A 22,038-nucleotide genomic window follows, 5' to 3' on the forward strand; every position below is an offset into this window, starting at 1 on the left:
TTTGATAGTTTTGAACAGTGTTCAGAGGCTTCAGAATCTTCTGTGGAAGATATGCAGGATTTTCCTACTTATTCTGATTCTGATGTGGATGATTCCACCCTACAGCTTCTCCTCCTGAGGATTTCTCATTTTCAGAGACTTTGCATTCCATGAGGGAGCACTTTAAATGGGAAGGCCAGGATTACTCTGACTCCAGGAAAAGGCTTAGGGAGTTCTTGTTTTTACCCCAGCATAGGCCTTTAGCTATTCCTCCTGTGTTGAATGTGGTGGAAGATGTTTTGCAGAGGCTTCCTGAACCCTGACTCTTTGCCTCCTGCTCCTGTTAAGCCTGATAGGTATTATAGGGTGCCAAGCTCATAAATATTTGTTTGAGTCCTAGGGCGGACCCAGAAACTATTTCTCAAGGGCCTAAGGGGGTAAAGGCTTCTGTGGTTAAAAATCCTGTCCCCACTGATAAAGAGGCAAGGGCTTTGGATAGGTGGGGAAAGAAAGTGTACACTTCTTCCACTCTAGCCATGAGAGCTTTGAATTGTCAGTTTCACATGCTAAAATATCAGAATTATCTCCTTTCACAATTGAAATCTAAGGTGGATGCTTTGGCGGAAGGTATTGAGTGTAAAGAGTTGCTGGATTTGGTTCATGTCTCTGAACAAGTGGGTAAGCATTCTTTGCAATGTGGTTTTGATGCTGTACAGGCCTCCTCGAGGGTGGCTGCTACCAGTTCTGTTCTTCGCAGGCATGCCTGGTTGAAGGATCAGAATTTAGCTGAGCATGTTAAGACAAGGATTTTGGATGCTCCTTTACAGTCTGATGTGTTGTTTGGTTCGCCTGTGGAAGCAGTTTTAAAGAAAATGGAGGACAAAGCTAAGTCTATGCAAACTGTTAAAGATTTTTTGCAGGTGCAGCCACCAAGTTTAGTAGAAATTGGCCTGCTAAGGGGTGGACATATCCTGCTTATGATTCTCAGTCTAGGGGTAGGTCTAGACGTGGTAGGGGCAGGGCTCAAGGTTCTTTTAGGCCTAGAACAGGGAGTTCTCCTGCTCAGACTTCTGGTGAGGGCAGGGGTCAGTCCTTTCGTAAACAGACCCAATGACCTGCCTTTTCAGCTGCCAGCAGATTCACGTTTGGCAGCTCCTTTGGGAGGAAGACTGTCTCTTTTCAAAGAAAACTGGGATTTAATTACTCAAGACAAATGGGTGTTGGATATCATTCACCACGGTTACAGATTTTACTTCCATACAATGCCCCCTTTCAAAGGCATGCCAGACGTTCCTCCTCAACAAAGAAAAGAGGCTCACAAGCAAGTTTTGCAGTTACTTTACATAGGGCCATCCAGCCAGTCCCTGTATCAGAAAGGGGCCTAGGATTTTATTCTCGCCTGTTCCTTGTACCAAAGAAGGGAAACACGTGGAGACCAATTTTGGATTTATCTATCCTCAACACTTATCTGGACATTCCCAAGTTCAAGATGTTGACGTTACAACAGCTTTTACCTCTGCTGGGCAAAGATCACTGGATGGTAACTTTAGATCTCAAAGAAGCTTACCTTCATGTGCCTATAAGGCTAAGTTGCAGGAAATATCTCAGGTTTCGAACTGGAAATTCTCATTATCAGTTCTCTGCATTGCCCTTTGGCTTATCTACTGCGCCCAGAGTGTTTACAAAGGTTCTGGCTCCAGTGATAGCTTACTTCAGGCTTCAAGGAATTCAAATCTATCCTTACTTGGACGACTGCCTGATTCTGGCTCAAGAAAGGGAAGTTCTTCTACAGCACCTGGAATATGTTATCGCAGTGCTAAGATGCCTAGGGTATTCTGTGAACGAAATAAAGTCCAGTCTAGTACCCTCTCAAGACATGTGCTTTCTGGGTGTGAGACTGAATACAGCAGCCCAGATGGCCTTTTTAACCCCGGACAAACAAAAGAGTCTGTCACTTTACTTCCATCAACTATCTCATCAGTCCGTGCTGACTGCAAGGACAGTCCTTCAAGCATTAGGGTTCATGGCATCTTGTATTCTGGTGCTTCCCAATGCCAAACTGCATATGAGGAAGTTACAATGGTATCTCAAAAATGTATGGACACAGCACTGCCAGGATTTGGACACTGTCATTCAAATAATACCTTGCCTTCAAAAGAATTCTTGTGGTGGGCTCAGGAATGTCACCTAAACAAGGGACTCTCTGTGACCCGGCCAGAGGCAAGTCAGATCTTGACGACAGATGCCTCGGACATTGCTTTGGGAGCTCATCTAAATGGAAAGTGGATACAAGACAAGTGGCCTGCCAGACTACAGCATCTACATATCAACATGAAGGAGATGTTAGCAGTCCAGTTTGCATTAATGGCTTTCAAGGAGTTACTTCTTCCAGGGCAGGTGTTGATTCTAACAGACAACACAACTGTCATGTGGTACATCAACAAGCAAGGGGAACACATTCTTATCCTCTATGCAGGCAAGCAATGATTTTATGGGAGACTGCTAAGCCTGCAACTAACTCTTCAGGCAAGGTTTCTGCCAGGAGCACAGAACTCCTTAGCAGATGTGTTAAGCAGACAAATCATGGATCCCCACGAGTGGAAACTGGATCTTCATGTATTTCAGAAACTGACAGTGTCATGGGGAACTCCAGACATAGATCTGTTCGCTTCTCCACTAAACCACCAGCTGCCAAAGTATTGCACAAAGGGGTTTCATCACATGGCTTGGAAAGTGGATGCTCTGTCTTTCAGTTGGAAAAACCTTCATGTGTATGCCTTTCCACCTCTACCTCTTCTTCCAAAGGTACTGTTAAAGGTCAGACAAGACAGGCCAAGGATGATTTTGATAGCTCCAGATTGGCCTCGGCAACACTGGTACCCTCTACTGCGGAGTCTGGTAAAGAAGCCTCCATGGCCTTTACCTCTGATTCCTCATCTGTTATCTCAGAAGGACGGTCATCTGCTCAATGTCAAACTACACTCTCTTCATCTAACAGCTTGGCATATTCTGTGTTGAAACACAGCAGGTCTCAACTTCCTCAACAAGTTTTAAATGTGATTATGGAAGCTAGAAGACCTAGTACAAGGAAAGTGTATGCAGAAAAATGGAAGAGATTTTTATTTTGGAGTACAGCAAGGCATTTGGAGATTTCTGAGCCTAATTTGAGTGTGGCTCTTCAATATCTTACTGAATTGTTGGACAAAGGTTTGTCCTTCTCTTCCATAAAGATTCATGCTGCAGCAATTTCAGCTCACTATGATTGTGACCCACCTTTGTTTTCGCATCCTTTGTTCAAGCAGTTTCTTAGAGGGGCAAAGAATATAAGACCCCCACGTAGAGCTCCTACTCCTGCTTGGGATCTCAATTTTGTGTTGGAAAAACTTACTCTACAACCTTTTGAGCCTGCAGCTACTGCTGAATTGAAATACTTGTCATGGAAGACTGCTTTTCTGCTGGCTATTACTTCTGCAAGAAGGGTGTCTGAGTTGCAGGCCCTTATGGCAGTAGAGCCCTTTTTGATTTTCCATAAGGATAGGGTATCATTACGTACTAATCCTTCTTTTATGCCTAAGGTGGTTTCTAGTGTGGCTTTAAACCAAACTATTCATTTGCCTACGTTTTTTGCAGAACCTCAAAATAAAGGGGAGAAGATTTTGCACACTTTAGATGTTCACAGGCAATTGCGTTATTATTTAAGCAGGACTAAGGATTTTAGGCAGTCTCAGCAGTTGTTTGTTTCTTTTGCTTTGAGTTCTCAGGGCAAGCCTGTGTCAAAACAAACTATTTCTAGGTGGATTGGCTTTTGCATTGCATTTTGTTATTCCCATCATGGCAAGGAGATTCCAGCTGGGATTAGGCCTCATTCCACTAGGGCTACTGCCACTTCAACAGCATTTCTAAGGGGGGTGGCAACTAAGGATATTTTGGAAGCAGCTACTTGGAGTTCAGTGCATACTTTCTCTAAGCATTATCACCTTCCTATCTACTCTAAGTCTAGGGCTGGTTTTGCCACAGCTGTTTTGCAAGGCATGTTGTCAGCTCCTACTTCTTTATAATTTGCCAGCCTCCCTTACCTCTGCTTTGGGATTCTACCCAATAGTCAGGACTGCAGCAATGGAAGACGAAGAACATAGTACAGTTTTGTACCTACCATAAATGTAGATGTTCGAGGATTCCATTGCTGCAGTCCAATTTACCCTCCCTCCTTCCCCTCTGTATTTAGGGGTGGTTGTGTAGGTGAGTTTACATGCTTATATTTTTGTATATATTGTTGTATATATTGTACATGTTTTTGGTGCAGGTTTTTTGGGACTTGTCTTTTTAGGATCTTCTGACATCTGGGGCAAGAAAAGACTGAGGATATGACGTCGGTCATGCGCATTAGTACCCTGACGTACTGACGTCAGTCTAATGCGCCCTGACCGACGTCAGCCTTATACTCTGGTATTCGGGCCGACTGGGACGCGGACTATACCCAATAGTCAGGACTGCAGCAATGGAATCCTCGAACATCTACATTTATGGTAGGTACAAAACTGTACTTTTTGTGCCCTGCCCTTTGGTCTCACCACAGCCCCCAGGGTGTTTACCAAGTGTTTGGCAGTGGTGATGGCTCACCTGAGATGTCGGGGATTCCAGGTGTTTCCATATCTGGATAACTGGCTTCTCACCGCCCCCACCAGGCATCTCCTTATTCAAGCCAGGGAGGCTACCATTACACTTTGTCACCAACTAGGAATTACCTTGAACTGGGAAAAGTCTGCCTTGCTGCCCTTACAGCGTGTTGTTTTTATAGGCGCCGAGCTAGACTCTATTCAGATGCAGGCCTTTCTGCCACAAGAGAGAATAACAGTGCTGCAGTCTCAGATTCACGCATTGTTGCCCCTCGAGAGTTCAGGCCAGGTTAGTTCTCCAGCTCCTGGGATCCATGGCTGCCACCATCATGCTGGTGCCTCTAGCCAGGTTACACATGCGGATCCTACAGTGGCTCCTTTCGGCCCAATGGTCCTTTCAGAAACGTCCTCTTTCCCACTTGATACTTTTCACGGAACGGTGCAAACGACCTCCACTGGTGGCTATGCTCCACCAATCTGGACAAAGGGAGGAGCTTGATTCCTATGTCTCCAGTGGCCACGGTGACCACGGACGCCTCCCAGATGGGGTGGGGGGGGGGGTCATTATCTTGACAGGACGGTCCAAGGTACGTGGCAAGATCATGAAGTACACCTGCACATCAATGTTCTAGAGATGAGAACGGTGTTACTAGCATTGCGGGCACTCCAAAGCTCTCTTCCTCGGGGAACGATTGCAATTCACTCGGACAACATGTCTGTGGTGTGATACCTGAACAAGCAGGGGGGAACCAAGTCTTATCCCCTCTGCAGAGAGGCCATGTGAGTGTGGCATTGGGCAGTGTCTTCCCAACGGTTTTTAGTGGCAATGCACATTCCAGGAAAGACCAACATGATAGCAGACAGGCTGAGCAGAGCTATTCTGATGCCTTACGAGTGGTCCCTGAACGACCGAGTGGCGGTTCAAATTTTCAACAGGTGGGGTCAGCCTTGCTGCGATCTCTTCACCAGCCCTCTCAATGCCAAATGCAGCAAGTACTTCACACTGATCCCCCCACAGGGGGAGTCACCCAGGGATGCTCTAGTCCACGATTGGCCCCTCGGTCTGATTTATGCTTTCCCTCCGTTTCCTCTGTTACCAAGAGTGATTCAGAAAGCCATATCCTTGGGAAGCAGGATGATTCTAATTGCTCCACACTGGCCTCGACAAGTATGGTTCCCCTTTCTTCAGCAGTACGCAGTGGATGGCCCTTGGACTCTGGACCCAGTGCCAGACCTACTGATTCATATGTCAGGACATCTCCACCCCTCCCTGCGAACCCTCAGGTTGACAGCCTGGCTGCTCCACTTCCATCACTAGTTAGATGACATTCCTTTTCACCTGAGGTGGTACACATCTTGTCTTCGTCTCATAAGTCTTCCACCAGAAGGATTTATTCCAGCAAGTGGAAGAGATTCTCCATTTGGGCTCAGGCCCAAGGTTTGGACCCCTTCACAGCCCCAATTCAGTCAGTCTTAGACTTTTTAGCCATGCTTTTCCGACAGGGCTCCGCGCCTGCTACCATTAAGGTGCAATTGGCTGCAATTTCCAACTTTCATACATCTTACGAGCCTTCTCTTATGGTCCATAAACTTTGTAAGGCCTTCTTGAAAGGCGCCTGGTTACTTCACCCTCCGGTTTCAGAACCTGTCATGCCATGGGATCTAAACTTTGTGTTACAAGCCATCACTTCACCGCCCTTTGAACCGGCTGCCACCTGTGAATTAAAATTTCTATCTTGGAAGACGGCTTTCCTGATAGCCATTACATCGGCCAGAAGAGTATCAGAGATTCAAGCCTTGTCCATTAAGTCTCAGTATTTGACCTTCCATAAGGACGGAGTTTCCCTGAGACTTAACCCGTCCTTCCTGCCGAAGGTGTCATCCACCGTTAATCTGCATCGGTTTATCGAGTTACCAGTGTTCTTTCTGAACTTTTCTATTAAAGCAGAGTTTAGGTTTCACCAGTTGGATGTGCACAGACAACTAAGATTCTACTTACACAGGACTAAGCATATTAGGAAGTCTGATCAACTGTTTGTGTCCTTCTCAGAAAACAGAACAGGTTGTCCTATTTCCAAGAACACAATTTCTAAATGGATCAAAGATTGTATTTCCTTTATTCGTCAGCAGGCAGAAATTTACCTTTTCCCGTTAAAGCTCATTCTACCAGGGCAGTGTCTACTTCAATAGCATACCATGCTAGGCTTTCATTGGATGATATTTGTGCTGCGGCCACTTGGGCTTCTCCGCACACCTTTTTTACTCATTACAAGTTGGACGTGGCTTCTAAGGGCCGGGCTTCCTTTGGTTCCACAGTTCTCAGGAGTATTTTCCTATGAGCCGCCCAGGATAGAGGTGCTGGGGACGCTGTCCCGTGAGTAAAGAATGTAGGTGAGATAGGACCACATAACATCAGGTAGTTATGTACTCACCATAACGATCGATGTATGTGGTCCATCTCGCCTCACATTCTTACGTACCCTCCCACCTGCCCCCTTTCTATAGGATTTGGAGGAAAATTGGTTCTGAGAACCCTTCAATCTCAGTTGTTTTTCTTTCCTTTCAGGCTGGAGCTCCCTCCAGTGGCAGTTGTGTGTGTGGGGTGTGATTGGGATGGCTGCAAACTAGATCTGGGGGCTAGGGCGAGGTGCATCTTGGGATACTGGGTTAGCCCAGCCAATTAGAGACTTTGTGCTAGAAAATAAGTTGGCCGAGTCGGAGCCAATTCTCTCCTCCGAACCCGCAAGTAAAGAATGTGAGGCGAGATGGACCGCATACATCGATCGTTATGGTGAGTACATAACTACCTGTTTTCTCTGCTTGGTCTGACTTCAAACTCTACCATTTTGTTGAAATGGCTCTTCTTGAGAAGTCTCGTACTCAGCCAGCCTTTTCATTTCAATTTCTGTTTTTTGCAGTTTTATCAGCTCATTTGAGTAGCTAGTTAAAGCTTCTTCTATTTTTGCAGCCTTTTGTTAATTGAGTTGATGTACTCCATCAGTGTTTAATTTATTTTAATTAGTTTTGAGTACATTGTATTTATTTTTTCTCTAAATTGCTGGAAGCCATCTCTTGTATCAAAGCTGGAGCTTGAACTGCTTTTTTCTGAACAGCTGCAAGACTCTTCTTAGTGTTTTCTGTTTACCTTTTAACTCTAACCTGTGGAACTTGTTTAACTTGCTTACTTATGTAATCTCTGTAAATAGTCTGTAATATGTAATGCTGGTATTATGTAATGCTGTATCTGCTTACCCTTGGAGCTTTTCTCCCCGGGCCTCCGCTGAAAATGGACATGCATCCAGTCGGACTGTCCCAGTCAACAAATGTAAAATAAAAAAATAAATAAATTTTCTAGTTGATTTTCTTTCAGGTTGACAGACAGACAGATGTACTTAACTAGCCAATAACTTGAGTTTTACTCATGCTGGCAGAATTACTAGCTCTTATTTCTCAGTTTCTCTTTTCACACTGGTATTGCTGAACTTAAGTTGTTGACCAGTGTGCAGCCATCTTACAAATCCTCCTGGAGAAGGCTGGTTTTATGCTAGTCTTCAGTTTGTGAATATGATTAAGCTGACTTAACAGAAAACTGTTTATTATGTTTGTTGCATTACTATTAAATATTCCTTTGATGTCCTTCAAGAATGCAACTGCAGTCATAACATATGGGTTGTCCTGCCTCAGGCAGCCCTCGGTCGGCCGGATTCCAAAGTCTGGGTCCGGCGTCGGCCGGAGTCGCCTCCTCTCCGACGTCACAACGGCTGGAGTATAAAGGCATCGGCCAACGCCATCTTCTCCAGTCTTTCTTGCCGCGCGGTGCCCGAAGCAGAAGCAGTTCGCAAGTGCCAGTCGGTCAGCTCCTGTGTTTCAGTTACCAAAGTCATCTAAAAGCTAATTACCCCATTGGGGAACATTTTTTCTTGCCTCAGCCGATGTCAGAACAAATTGAGAAAGTTAATAATTGTTTGTCTTGTGGTAAACAAATATCTCATAAGGACTTGCATTCTTACTGCCTCCCTTGCCTGGGCCCAGACCATGACGTCTCGGCCTGTGCTGCCTGTGCTTGCTTTAATAAGCGCACTCTCAGGCGCCGGGCAGAATTTGCCGAAGACTTTTTTGGCGATTCCTTCGCTTATATCATGCCGTCGGATCAACCGACAACACAAATTTCCAAAAAACGTAAGGACCGGGACCGACATCCGCGGCCCGTGTCCTCTACCGATATTTCTCCTAAGCCCTCAACGAGTGCTTCGGCCCCTACAGAAGCGGTAATTCAACCGCTCCAGGCCGACGACACAGCGGTAACACGTCCTTCGGTCCCGGAGACTACACCGGTGCCGGTTATTGATTTTCCTCCAGAAACCGAAGTTCTGGATCTACCCGACACCATACCCGTGGACAAGGTTACTCCTGCACGTGGGGCAGCTAGGCCTCCTGTATCCATGTCCATCAAGGCCTTTGCACGTGCCAAGGCCGCCAGCCAGGCCAAGGCCCCTCCTAAACCTACTGCCCAGGCCCCTTCTTCTGATAAGCAGATCATGTCTCTTGCTGCAGACCTCATCTCTCTTATCAGGGGGTCTCAGCCTCACCCTGACAGAGGTTCTCAGCCGCCTGCAGACAAAAGGCCTAGAACTGAGCAGGCTGACAAACCTCTCTTCAGATGAAGCCTCTGGGGATTCTGAGCATTCAGATACACAAGAAGAATCCTTCCAGGCCTATGAGGACTCTGATGCTGAGGAGTCAATTCCCTCTGCCTCTCCTCCAGAGGATTTTTCATTCGGTGAAGTCCTCCACTCTATGAGGGAGCATTTTAAGTGGCAGGGTCAGGAATTTTCTGATTCGAGGAAAAGGCTACGTACCTTCCTCAAGTTACCCCAGCACAGGCCTTTAGCTATCCCTCCAGTTATGGATGTCCTGGATGATGTCTTCTCCGACTCCAGTGCTAACCCTGATTCTCTCCCTCCTGCTCCTGTCAAGCCAGACAGATATTACAGGGTCCCTGACACTCACAAGCATCTTTTTAAGGCCCACTCTGTGGATCTTGAGACTGTTTCACAGGGCCCCAAAGGAGTGGCTACTTCCTCAGCCAAGAATCCACTGCCAGCGGACAGGGAAGCTAGGTCCCTGGAGAGATGGGGTAAAAAAGTTTATACCTCTACCACCCTTGCCATGAGGTCATTTAACTGCCTTTTTCATATGTTTCAGTACCAGGATTATTTACTGGATGATTTACAGAAAAAGCTAGCCTCTCCTGAGTCTATTGATAGAAAGGCATTGCAGGATCTGGTCCATAACACTCAGCAGGTTAGCAATCATTTTCTACAGTGTGGTTATGATGCATTGGAGGCTTCATGTAGGGCAGCTATGACAGGGGCTGTTATACGTAGACATGCTTGGTTAAAAGAACAGCCACTGCCAGACCATGTTAAAGTAAAGTTACTTGATGCACCTCTGGAAAAACAAAAGCTTTTTGGTGCTAATGCACAAGATGTGTTGAAGTCCATTGAGGAAAAGGCAAAATCAGTTCAGACAGTCAAAGATTTCCTCCAGGTTCAGCCACCCAGATTCAGCAGGAATTGGCCCTTTACAGACACTGACAAGTTTCAAAGGGGAAAAAACAGGCGTGCTCGAGGTAGAGGGCAAAACCGAGGCTCCTACAGGGGCCGCCAATGGCAACCACCAAATCAAAGAAGTCGCGCAGCCAGTCCAGCTGCACCACAAGGACAATCACAATGACTTGACTTTCATGCCGCCTACCAAAGCTCAAAGAGAAGCACCTTTAGGCGGAAAATTATCCTTATTCTCAAACAACTGGCATATCTTAACCAAGGACAACTGGATTCTGGATTTAATAGACAAAGGATACAGATTCCACTTCCATACTTTACCAATAAGACAAGGCATGCCAAACCTGCCACAACATCAAAGGGCAGAGGCACTTATTCAAGTTTCAAAGCTGCTAAGCATAAAAGCAATAGAAAAGGTCCCTCCTCAGGAACAAGGCCAGGGATTTTACTCAAGACTGTTCCTTGTTCCAAGAAAAGAAAACAAATGGAGGCCTATACTGGACTTGTCTACTCTAAATACTTTTCTCATTGTGCCAAAGTTCAAAATGCTGACGTTACAGCAACTCCTTCCCATGCTGGGCAAGGGGTCTTGGCTGGTCACTCTGGACCTCAAGGAGGCATACCTGCATGTCCCAATCAAACACAGTCGCAGAAGATACCTCAGATTTCTTGCAGGGACAGAGCATTATCAATTCTCAGCATTGCCGTTTGGCTTATCTACTGCGCCCAAAGTGTTCACGAAATGCCTGGCATCAGTAGTGGCACACTGCAGACTCCAGGGGATTCAAATATACCCCTACCTGGACGACTGTCTGATACAAGCAGACAACAAACAAACCTTGATAACAAACTTGGACTATGTCATTCAGTTACTACAGGCCTTGGGATACACAGTCAACATTCGAAAATCAAGACTACTGCCATCCCAACAGATTATTTTCCTGGGAGCCAAACTGGACACAAACACACAAATGGCCTTCCTCACAGAAGAAAAACAAGAGCAGTTACCAGACTACTTCAAAGGCCTAGCAAAGCTCTCCCAGCTGACTGCAAGGAAAATCCTGCAGGCCCTGGGGTTCATGGCATCCTGCATTCTTCTGATACCTTTGGCAAGACTTCATATGAGAAAGCTGCAGTGGTACTTAAAAAGCTTATGGTCACAACACAGCCAAAGCCTAGAGGACGTAATCCCACTTATTCCATGTCTGCAAAGAGAATTCTTGTGGTGGGCTCAAGCAAGTCAGTTAAACCAAGGCATGTCTTTCAACATACCTCAAGCAGGTCAAATCATTACAACAGATGCCTCAGATCATGGATGGGGGGCGCACATGGAGGACAGATGCATCCAAGGGCAATGTAACCCAAGGGAAAGGCATCTGCACATAAATCAAAAAGAGATGTTGGCAGTGATACATGCAATCGAGACTTTCAAAAGATCACTTCAACAAGGACATTTGCTAATAAGGACAGACAACACCACGGTTATGTGGTATATAAACAAGCAGGGAGGCACTCATTCTTATCCCCTCTGCAGATTAGCAATGATTCTTTGGGAAAAGTCCCTGAGCCTGAAGATCCACTTACAATCCCAGTTTGTTCCAGGCAAGGACAATGTTCTGGCGGACAAGCTGAGCAGAAATTTCTGGGATACACACGAATGGATGCTGCATCCTCACATTTTCTCACAAATAACAAGGGCATGGGGAAGACCGGACATAGATCTCTTTGCTTCTCACCTGAACCATCACCTGGAAAAGTTTTGTACAAGAACTCACCATCCTCTAGCCTGGAAAATGGATGCTCTCTCCTTCAGCTGGAATTCCCTAACAATTTATGCATTCCCTCCTCTACCACTGCTGACCAAGGTGATACTGAAGATCAAAGCAGAACGACCAACAGGCATTTTGATAGCTCCAGACTGGCCAAGGCAGCACTGGTACCCATTGCTGTTGAGCATAACTCGGACCAAGCCGTGGCCTCTGCCTCTATGGCCTCTGCTTCTAACCCAGCACAATTACAGGACTGTTCATCAAAACCTGCAAACATTGCATCTGACAGCCTGGAGGTTACTATAACTTCTTCCGATATCTCTCTTTCCAAAGAAGTTCAAGAGATTCTACTGGAAGCACGCAGACCTTCCACCAGAAAGCCAAGTGGAAGAGATTCATCATCTGGAATGCCAACAAGGGTCAGGATGCAACAGTATTGAGCATACCTCAGATATTAGAATACTTGGCAGAATTGTTTCATACTGGTCTCTCATATTCTTCCATAAAGATCCACGCTTCAGCAATCTCAGCAAAATACAATTGTGATCCACCTGTGTTCTCACATCCCTTACTAAGACAGTTTCTAAGAGGGATAAAGAATATCAAACCTCCCAGAAAACCACCAGTACCTGCATGGGATCTCAATTTCATCTTGGAAAAATTGACTCTTCCCCCCTTTGAACCAGCAGCATCTGCAGAAATGCAATTTCTCTCCTGGAAAACGGTTTTCCTATTGGCAGTAACATCAGCAAGAAGAGTCTCGGAGATACAGGCACTCATGGCAGTACCTCCCTTTCTCATTTTTCATCAGGACAGAGTCTCCCTAAGGACCAATCCTTCTTTCATGCCAAAAGTAATTTCCAGGGTGTCTCTAAATCAAGCCATTCACCTGCCTACATTCTTCCCCAATCCTCAAAACAAGGGGGAAAAGCTGCTGCATACTTTGGACATACACAGACAACTACGCTACTACTTGGACAGAACAAAGACCACCAGAAAGTTTGACCAACTGTTCGTAGCCTATGCTGCTGGAGTTCAAGGAAAAGCAATCTCCAAACAAACAATTTCAAAATGGATTGGACACTGCATCAGATTCTGCTATTCCTTTCATGGAAAAGGTGTGCCAGCCAATATTAGGCCACACTCCACCAGAGCTATAGCCACATCCACAGCTTTCCTAAGAGGAGTGGCTACAAAGGACATTCTAGAGGCTGCTACATGGAGCTCCGTGCATACATTTACCAAGCACTACAACCTGCCTTTATACTCCAGATCCCGAGCAGGCTTTGCCTCGGCAGTCCTGCAGGGCATTATAGCTACACCATCCCTTTATTAGTTCCAACCACCCCCAGCTTGGCTATGGCATTCAACCCATATGTTATGACTGCAGTTGCATTCTTGAAGGACATAGTACAGTTTTGTACCTACCATAAATGTAGATGTCCGATAGATATGCAACTGCAGTCGGATTTTCCCTCCCTCCTACCCCTCTGCAACTTTCTTTTAGGGTCCACTACCCCTATTCCTTTTAGCTGGGGGTACTTTTTATGGTGTATCTGTTTATTACTGTTGTGCATGTCTGGAATTGTTTATCCATTCACCAAATTTAGCCTTCCTTGGAGGGCACCTGGCATCTGGGGCAAGAAACACTGAAGAAGATGGCGTCGGCCGATGCCTTTATACTCCAGCCATTGTGACATCGAAGAGGAGGCAACTCCGGCCGACGCCGGACCCAGACTTTGGAATCCGGCCGACCGAGGGCTGCCTGAGGCAGGACAACCCATATGTTATGACTGCAGTTGCATATCTATCGGACATTTACATTTATGGTAGGTACAAAACTGTACTTTTTAGTTCATGTGGTAATCAGGGCAAGAATTACTTGTACATTAAAATGTATATATTATTTCCCCAGAAATTCCAACAGCAAGAACGATAGAAGAAACAGGAAGTTCAAGGAAGCAGAGCGGTTGTTCAGTAAATCTTCTGTTACTTCTGTATCGGTAAGTAAATGCATTCAACATTTTTAAAAAAATGTGTATATATATATATATATATATATATCTACACACACACACTCAGTAATTAAACCTACATTGTGTTGTACAGTATAAATATTTTGGTCTAAAAAGGTGTGCAAGGAAATGTGTGATAAAAATCTCAACTTGGAGGAAAGAACCTGGTATACAACATCTAGTCATACCCAAGATGTGCAAATACTGGGCTATCTGGCATTATTAGTTTAACTAGCATTCCAAATTTAACTGAATAAATCACTTGCAACCAACGTGACTTGTCGGTTCAGGAAATGTTACTTTTAACAGCTTTCTCTATGGTGGATTTAAACTTATTTCCTTCAGTGCTGTCTTGCTAAGCTCCCCACATTTCTTAAGGGACAGTCTTGAAGGCATTCCCTGTTGTAACAGTACATCTGCTGTTTTGCCTGAGTTAAAAGGCAAGTACTTCACAGCAGCTTCTTCTGTTTGAGCCTTTTTTTTTTGAGGTAATTTTGATAAAAGCATGGCATGAGTGTGTGTTAAGTGATGCCAGGAGAAATGGGGGAAAATGCAGAAACTGTTAATTTTAAGGAATAGTAGACTTGTCTAGTGAGAGGAATTGGCTCAAATGAAGGATTGTGAGGAAGATGCTACAAAGTTGATTTGACTGAATGTTAGAGAAATGGGTACTGTGTAGGAGGACATAGCATTTAATAAGGTAATTGACTGGATATGCAAAACGTTTGGAAATGATTGAAGTTGAGGACTCTTAAGTAAATCAGTTGCATGACTATCTGTTGGGTGAACAATATGTTGCAATGATGCCAATCAAATTGAGTGAGATTCATGAAAAGGCACTGGAGTCTGTAGGGTGTATGGAATATGTGGACTAGCAGTTGGTATCGGTGGAAGATAAGGCTTGTAGAAGTAATTTGAGAATGGCTGGTGTGTAAGAAGGAGAAGGGATAATGGGTTTATTGGAATAAGATGGAGTAGTGGGCAGGTTTTGTGAGTTATCTGGCAGTTAGTGCAGAAGATTAATGTGAGCTACTAGTGAGCTGCTTCATGTAATCCAGTATTTGATTCCCTCAGCCTCTCTTAATTTATTTTATATTTCTTTACTGGGATAGTACACTGATATCTGTTGATCAGTGGCAGGCATAGCCCAAGTAATAATTTCACAATGAGCAGAAAAATCTCAGAGTACTAGAAAAGTACAAGACTGATGGTTGCAAATGTGAATAGTACATTTGTTAAGCAAACTTTGATGGACAGTATGGTGTTTGCCTACTGTGTGACTTTGAGCAATTCTCTAAACCAGACAGTGCTCTGAGCAGAAGGGAAATTGGGGCAGGATCCTGAATGCTCTCCTGGACTGCATACCTGCTGACTATTTATGAACCTGTGCAAGTGCTCTTTGGATAGCAGGAAAGGCACCAGGTGGCGATTGTCTTCAGTCTGAGAGAAAGTATGGGGAAAACTTAGTGACTGAAGTTCAGTTTATATCATTGTATGAAAACAAGCAATTTTTGTGGTATATGTGGAAACTAGAAAAGTGATTTATTGTAGCTGAACAACCCATTTTATGTAGAATGTCATTGTTTAGAGGCTGCATCGCAGCATTGAATGCAATTTATTAGGCATTTTGGAAGTGTAAGAAGTGAACATTGAATGTAGATAGACTTCCTGCACTAGTGCTGGGTGTTTTTTGCAGGTGGCGGCTACTAGTTATAACTGCAGAACAGGTAAATGCCAAGCTAAGATAATTACATATGTTCTGGAATAGATTAGATGACTTATGAGTTCTCCTAATCAGGGAAACTGCACAAGCTTGGTAGAAATTGAGGGCAAATTTGAGGAACTGTATAATCAGAATGAAAAGGGAAACTTTTTCCATGTGACTGCATTAGCATTAGTTAAGTGCATATATATTCATTCAACAGGTTATGTAGTGTTTGTGGTCAATTAATATGGGACTTTATTTAATGAAAGAGTATTAATGAAGCCTGTGCTGAGGAGTAATTTCAGTAGAATGAAGGAAGAAAGACTGCTTTTGTGTAATACTTCTGAAGCATGAGGATTCAAGAAGCTGAACATAACCACACAATCACAAATGGGACTCGTTCATCTGATAGAGGATTCATGATGCAAAGGCAGTAACCATGGTAATACTAAGTATAGATGCAAACATCTTTATATACAAGTGATGGAGAGTTTCTTTTGTATGTCCAAATTATGTCAACCAGTTGTATGACTGCATTTTTTTGTGGGTGTTAAAGGAAAACAGTATTGCTTTGATCATGTTCACAACTGAAGGTCTGTTATTCATTGAAGAAAGTAATACGAAAGGTATGTTAATCTTTTTATTATAAGTGTTCTAGGTACTGTATATCTAGTTTGGGATTGTAGGCTGCTTATTTCAGGACTAATGCCCAGGATTATTGACAGAATACAGTCACATTTTTGTTTGACTGAAGTGGGAGACTTATGCTGATATTTTTAATTATAATGGGTTGGAAACTGTCTTGCTGGAAAGGAAGTATGAGTGTTATGAGAGTCTATGTTTTGATTTTGGATTGCTAAACAGGATAATAGTGCGAGGGGATTTTTGAAATACTTGGGTAGTTTAATTTGATTATAGTAGCAGAAGTATGTCTATACATTAATTTTAGTTTTCCAAGGCAATAAGCACTGTTAATAATAGTAAGTAACCTTTGTATATAGGTTATAGTCCATTAATGTGCCCCAACCCCATTTGCAAAATGGGGAAAAAGGGGGTTGATGCCATTAACAATCAATGCTCATTGTACTGTTCACTGTTGCAGCCCTCATCTGTGGAGCATCCTGCTAGCAGGTAGCCCAAGGGTTGGCCTGGCCTGACTTTGAGTTGTACCCTTATCCCAGTGGCTTTGTCCAACTTCCTCCCTCTAAGATGTGAAGAAATTATAGGTACAAGAGGGGAGTTGGCTGATGCTTTTTTCAGATCTTTCTTGCTGCAGAGGTAGTACTGTTGCTTTAACTCTTCAGTGTCATCACTCCATCAGATGGCCTGCTTCCAGAAGACAGGTAAGCATCCCAGAGTAGTACTTCTTTTGCCCTTTCATAACTGTTTCTGCAGTATTTTTCTAGTATATGTTGTGACTCTGAGAGTTAGAAACCGTTATCAAGAAAAAAAAATGATTGTGAGAAGCAGATCCCACAAGAAAGATTTTCATTCCCACTGTCTTTTTGCCTTGGCCTGGAGCACATTGTGAAAGAATGTCATTATTGTGCCAAGGTCACCTGAAGGACAATCCCAAGGAAAGTGAAATCTCTCCTGGAATTTGCAACTCAAGTACTGTTCCTCTAAGCTGAAATTGGGCAAGGCCTCTGGGAGCATTCCTCTGAAGTACTAGCATTCTGAAAAGCAGCATGAGTTGAAGTGATGGGAAACAGAATGCTGTCTGGATTCCAATTGATTTCCTTAACTCCAGCAACACCAAACTCTGTGATACACATTATTAACTTCAGATTTGGTTTTAGCCAAGTCTTCCAGTATGACATCTTCACAGGCCACATTGCTTTCAACTGCTAGCATGTTCCCTGGACCAAAGAAAGTGAGATACTGTGTAGCTCTGAGGCCTTTTTTTCAAGGCCCCAGCTTCCAGCATGCAGTTTATTAATGAAGGTGAGGACAAAGTCCCCTTGGTTTTTGTTTTGAGAAGGTTCCGGAAACCAGGTGGAGTATTGACAACCTGCCTACAAACCAAACCCTTATGGGTGATATCCTTGAGAAGCTGTGGCACAAAGCACCAAGGGGAGAAGTGGTGCCACCTAGCTTGCCTTGGCCTAGGTTGAGCATACTCTTAGTCCCTTCCATCTCCCAGGTTTCTTCAGAATGTTTTCCCACTGGGTCAGGACTTCGAGTTTTCTAATTCCATGCAGTCAGCACTGTAAATTTCTTTGGTGTCAGGGGTTCCCACTAAAAGAAAAAGGGTGGAGACTCCATCCTTGGTAGATTCTATTAACCTTGACTCAAAGGCAGATGAACTGGCGTGTGTTGACCCTGTCTGTTTCTGTTATGGAGGGCATCCTATCCTGGGCTTTACCTCCAGCTGATCTGTCTTTTGGGGACACCCTTCAACAGATGGAGTTCCAATACAAAACTAGAGAATATTCACAGGCACAGCTGAGATACAGAGCCTCTGGGCTTGCCTAAGCCTAAAGGCATCAGCAGTTTCTGTAGTTGTTGATGTCCTGGAGAATGCATTTACTGACTCTTCTTTGCAACTGAAGATGGGGAAGGGGAAGCAAGGCAGAGTAATGACCCTTTCCTCTGGAAGTCTTGAACCTGATGGCCATCAATCTTCTCTTTGGATTTGGCTTGTTATTCTGTCCTGAATATAGTATTCTCACCCCTGCCTGATATGTTTTTCTCTTGGGTAGTGTACAAAGACTATGACTTTACTGGAGTAAGTTATGTTGAATTTGTGTGCCCATGAGCAAAAAAGCTGTTTGACAGACTGCAGTCTTACTTTTTACTCCACTTTCAAAGACACCTTTAGTAATGGAGCCAGAGAGGAGGTCCTTATCAGAGTATTAAGAAGCTCCGCTTTCGCAGGGTTTATCATCAGTCCGACATCTATTCTGAGAAATGATGTTCCTGCTGATGCCATGAAAGGTGCATCCAGTGTATCATCTCCACATTTCTCAGAGTGCTATTAATCTGGACTGTAATGTCACACAATTATACCACCACCTGTTTCCAATCTTTGTCAGTAATCCACTCAGCCTTAGTCTTCATATTCTCTGGCTGAATTTGGTGGTAGTTCAGCATATAGGTCTTGGATTTTAAGGCTCTAAAAGCTAGGGTAACAGAGGTGTATGCCTTTTTTCCAAACCAGTGGAGAATCCTATTCTCCCTGCCACCTGCACGAATCCATAGAAGATCCCTTGTTGGAATACAGGAACATTACAGATGGAGGGCCCAAAGTATTCATATACAGGAACATAGGTTCTGGATTCAGAACTTCGATATTGGGTCTCAATTAAGTGGTTAATTATCTGTCTCAAGTTGCTGTTAGGCCAGCCACATTTTCCTGGAAACGTTAATTGGCTGCAGTGGATTTTACTGTAGGCTTATTGTTTGCTGTTTCTAGAACACCTGATATCCAATCCAATAAGCAAAAAAGCATAAATAATTTGATAGAAATACACATTTTACAGCAGTTAATTTGACAGTTTTGTATATTAGAAAACCGTCACAAAACTGCTCTAAAACCTTTTTTAACGCTTATAAAGCAAAATTAAAAAATTTTCCCGGGGTGATACCCTTGGAGCCCCCCCCCCCCCAATATTTTTCTTTGTGCCTTCAGAGCTCGGATATCTATCATCCTGGATTTTCTTTTTAAAGTGTTGGTAACACTAGGGTTCCCCTCAAACTGATAGCAGTCCCTCTTGTGTAGCATCTACTGTCACCAAGGAACAAGCATCTGTCATCCCCTCTGCTGCTGTTAGTTAGTCCTTACTGGGCAAGAGAAAACCACTCTTGATAGTCTTTAGAAAGTAGAGGATAATGGTTTACCTCTTAACCGAGTTAGATGCTTATTTGTCTTGGTAGTATCCCTGCCATAGGCCGGTCTTTTTCCTGTGAGTTTCCCTGGGAAACCAAACCAAACCAGTGAAGTATGTGACTGTTCCTGTTTTCACTCTTTCTTGAACAAAAAAGACTTATTGGGATTACTAGATTGTTTCTACCATAAATATTTTTGTCTCTGTTTCTTCACTGATTGATAATAGGCAAATAAAAAGTTCTCCCTCTATTCTGTTACTGATTCATGGTCAGCACAGCAGGGACTTGAAGGGGATGTTGCCTTGCATTATTTTTCTTTATGGTGAAGATTCTGTTTCTGAAAAGTGTGTCTTTAGATTTTCCAGCTTAGTTTTTTTTCTGAAACTATAGCAAAGTGAAATATTTGTTTCAATGGGACCATATTGAAAACCCTGTCTCCCAACAGGAGTTTAATGACTTGTTATAGTTGGATTTTCCTCATCTTGAAACTGTCTCTCCTGTTTTATCAGCTGTAGAGGATGTTCTCTTAACAGATATCCAGATGCCCATAAAAAGTTTTGTAGGTTATGCATAGTACTTCAGACACTTGAATAGCATTTTTCTCATCTCACACCTGATCTTGCAGTTTCCTTATCAAAGCCATCCACTAATAATTATTTTGCTAAATGCTGCCCCATTTTACCTTCCCCTTTCAGGATGGGAAAGTGTTTGATAGGTTTTGGAATAATGTCTTTCTTCAGTTTTATCCTTCAGAAGATGGAACTGCCAGGCTGATATGTTAAAAATATAATCCGATGCTGTCCATGCCATTATTGATCATGGATGGTGTGAAGACTGGTAGAGATGAGTGAAGGCTACCAGCCTAGCCAGATAGAATTTTATACTTAATTCTATCATTTGTAAATATGAATCACAGTCCTATTGTCTTAAATGAAAAAAGTGCTGTTACAAAAATGTGGCAACAGTGCTCTCTACTGACCCAGTAAAAGCATGTTGTAATCCTTTGATCTAAAGTCGGCTCCAGTCCAGCTAGATGAAGGCTTCCTGCCTATTGTTTCAAAGCTAAAGTTAACGACCAGAATTAACATGGGGAATGTCCTTTATTGCTCTAAGTGTAAATGCAGTTTCTTTCAGCCTGGGAACACCAGGAAAGTGTGAAATTATGTAATGTTTTATCAGAACTGCAGTTTTAATTTAAACAGTGAGAACCAGAGATTATTAAGCATTTTTGTCTGACTGTCCAACTCAGCACTCTGCCTGTTGTCTAACGTAAGTTGTGTTAGACTTGTGTTTTCTTTTAGATTAGCTAGGAACTATAAAGTTTAGACTGTGCTTTTGTGTGATGTCAGAACTGTACTACTGATTTATTTTAAGTATTTCTGTGTGATCTCTGAACTCTTGACTAGCTCTGTGTAGTAGAAAGTATTGTCTTGTGGTTTTAATTATTTATTATTAAATATTTTAAAACCTTTTAACTGTGGCTGGTTTGTATAGAGATAGTTTAAGCTCTAGAGTACATTGCATATTTATATAGTTTAATGTCCAGCTCACTCCAAATAAGCTTTGACTGTTTAGTCACATCTACCAATTGGATAATAATATTGCACAGTAATAATTGGACACCTTTTTAAGGGCCTTTGGGTAGCTGATAAATATTAGCTAGGTGGTGGCAGCTGGTGCTACCGTATAGTCTGTGAGAAAAGGGGCACACCTGGAGAACCTGTGCCAGCCTTCCCCAGAAGTGTCTGTGTGGTTGTGTAAACTCTTATCTCAAAGTGTGTGTGGGTCAGCTACTTGGGCAGGGACACGAAGCACTGGTTGGACAGAGAGGATGCTGGAGATTTTAGCTTGCCCAGCTAGGCTGAGTTCTGGACCCTATAGCTATGCCAGTGGGGAGTCTTATTGGGGACCTGGAGAGCAAGGGAGCGACCAGCCCCGGACTGACTGTGATCTCTGTGTGCTCTTAAGGGAAATTCCACTTTAATGTGTGTATTTGTTATCCTTTGCTCATATATGAGACGCCCTCTCTGGTGTTAGTGGTGAGGATTGGGGCTCATTGATTGCTGGGCCAGGGCACGGGCATCACAGATGAGTCTAGGATCTGACCCGGCAAAAGTGGGAAGCAACCCCTGAGCTCGAGCTCCTCCCCTTACTTCCTTTTACCCACAATCCTCAGATCACGTTTGCTGCAATTGTGGATGGTTGTGTTCCTAAGCTGCTCGAGCTCTATTTTTGCAGATAAGTGAAATTTTCTTGGGTTCTTTCTGATATTCTTGTCTCCCTCTTCTGCTTCGTTAAGTTTTAGTATAGTTCACTGTAGTTTAGTGTTGTCCCCCCCCCCCGGTTAGTTTTTCTCTGGTGTTAGGGTTGTCTTCCCGCTTTTTTCTCCCTTTTTGCCTTTCCCCTCTCCCTCCTTTAGTGAGAGTGATTTGAGGTGTGTGTCTGTGTGTGTGTGTCTGTGTGTCTGTGTGTCTGTGTGTGTGTGTGTCTGTGTGTGTGTGTGTCTGTGTGTGTGTGTGTCTGTGTGTGTCTGTGTGTCTGTGTGTGTGTGTGTCTGTG

General features: G+C 43.7%; 1 protein-coding gene across 3 annotated transcripts in view; it reads left to right on the forward strand.

Moving 5' to 3' along the window:
- The window catches only part of MEAF6 (MYST/Esa1 associated factor 6), a 919,140-nt gene that overhangs the window by 264,101 nt on the left and 633,001 nt on the right, over positions 1-22,038 (forward strand). For all 3 annotated transcript variants that reach the window (XM_044083666.1, XM_044083674.1, XM_044083682.1), the window contains exon 3: positions 13,847-13,934. In XM_044083666.1, the coding sequence (XP_043939601.1) occupies positions 13,847-13,934 (88 nt within the window). The remainder of the gene's footprint in view (positions 1-13,846; positions 13,935-22,038) is intronic.

This window comes from Protopterus annectens, chromosome 1.part1 (genome assembly GCF_019279795.1).
Source record: "Protopterus annectens isolate FY-2018-M chromosome 1.part1, PAN1.0, whole genome shotgun sequence".
Classification (NCBI taxonomy): Eukaryota; Metazoa; Chordata; order Ceratodontiformes; family Protopteridae; genus Protopterus; species Protopterus annectens.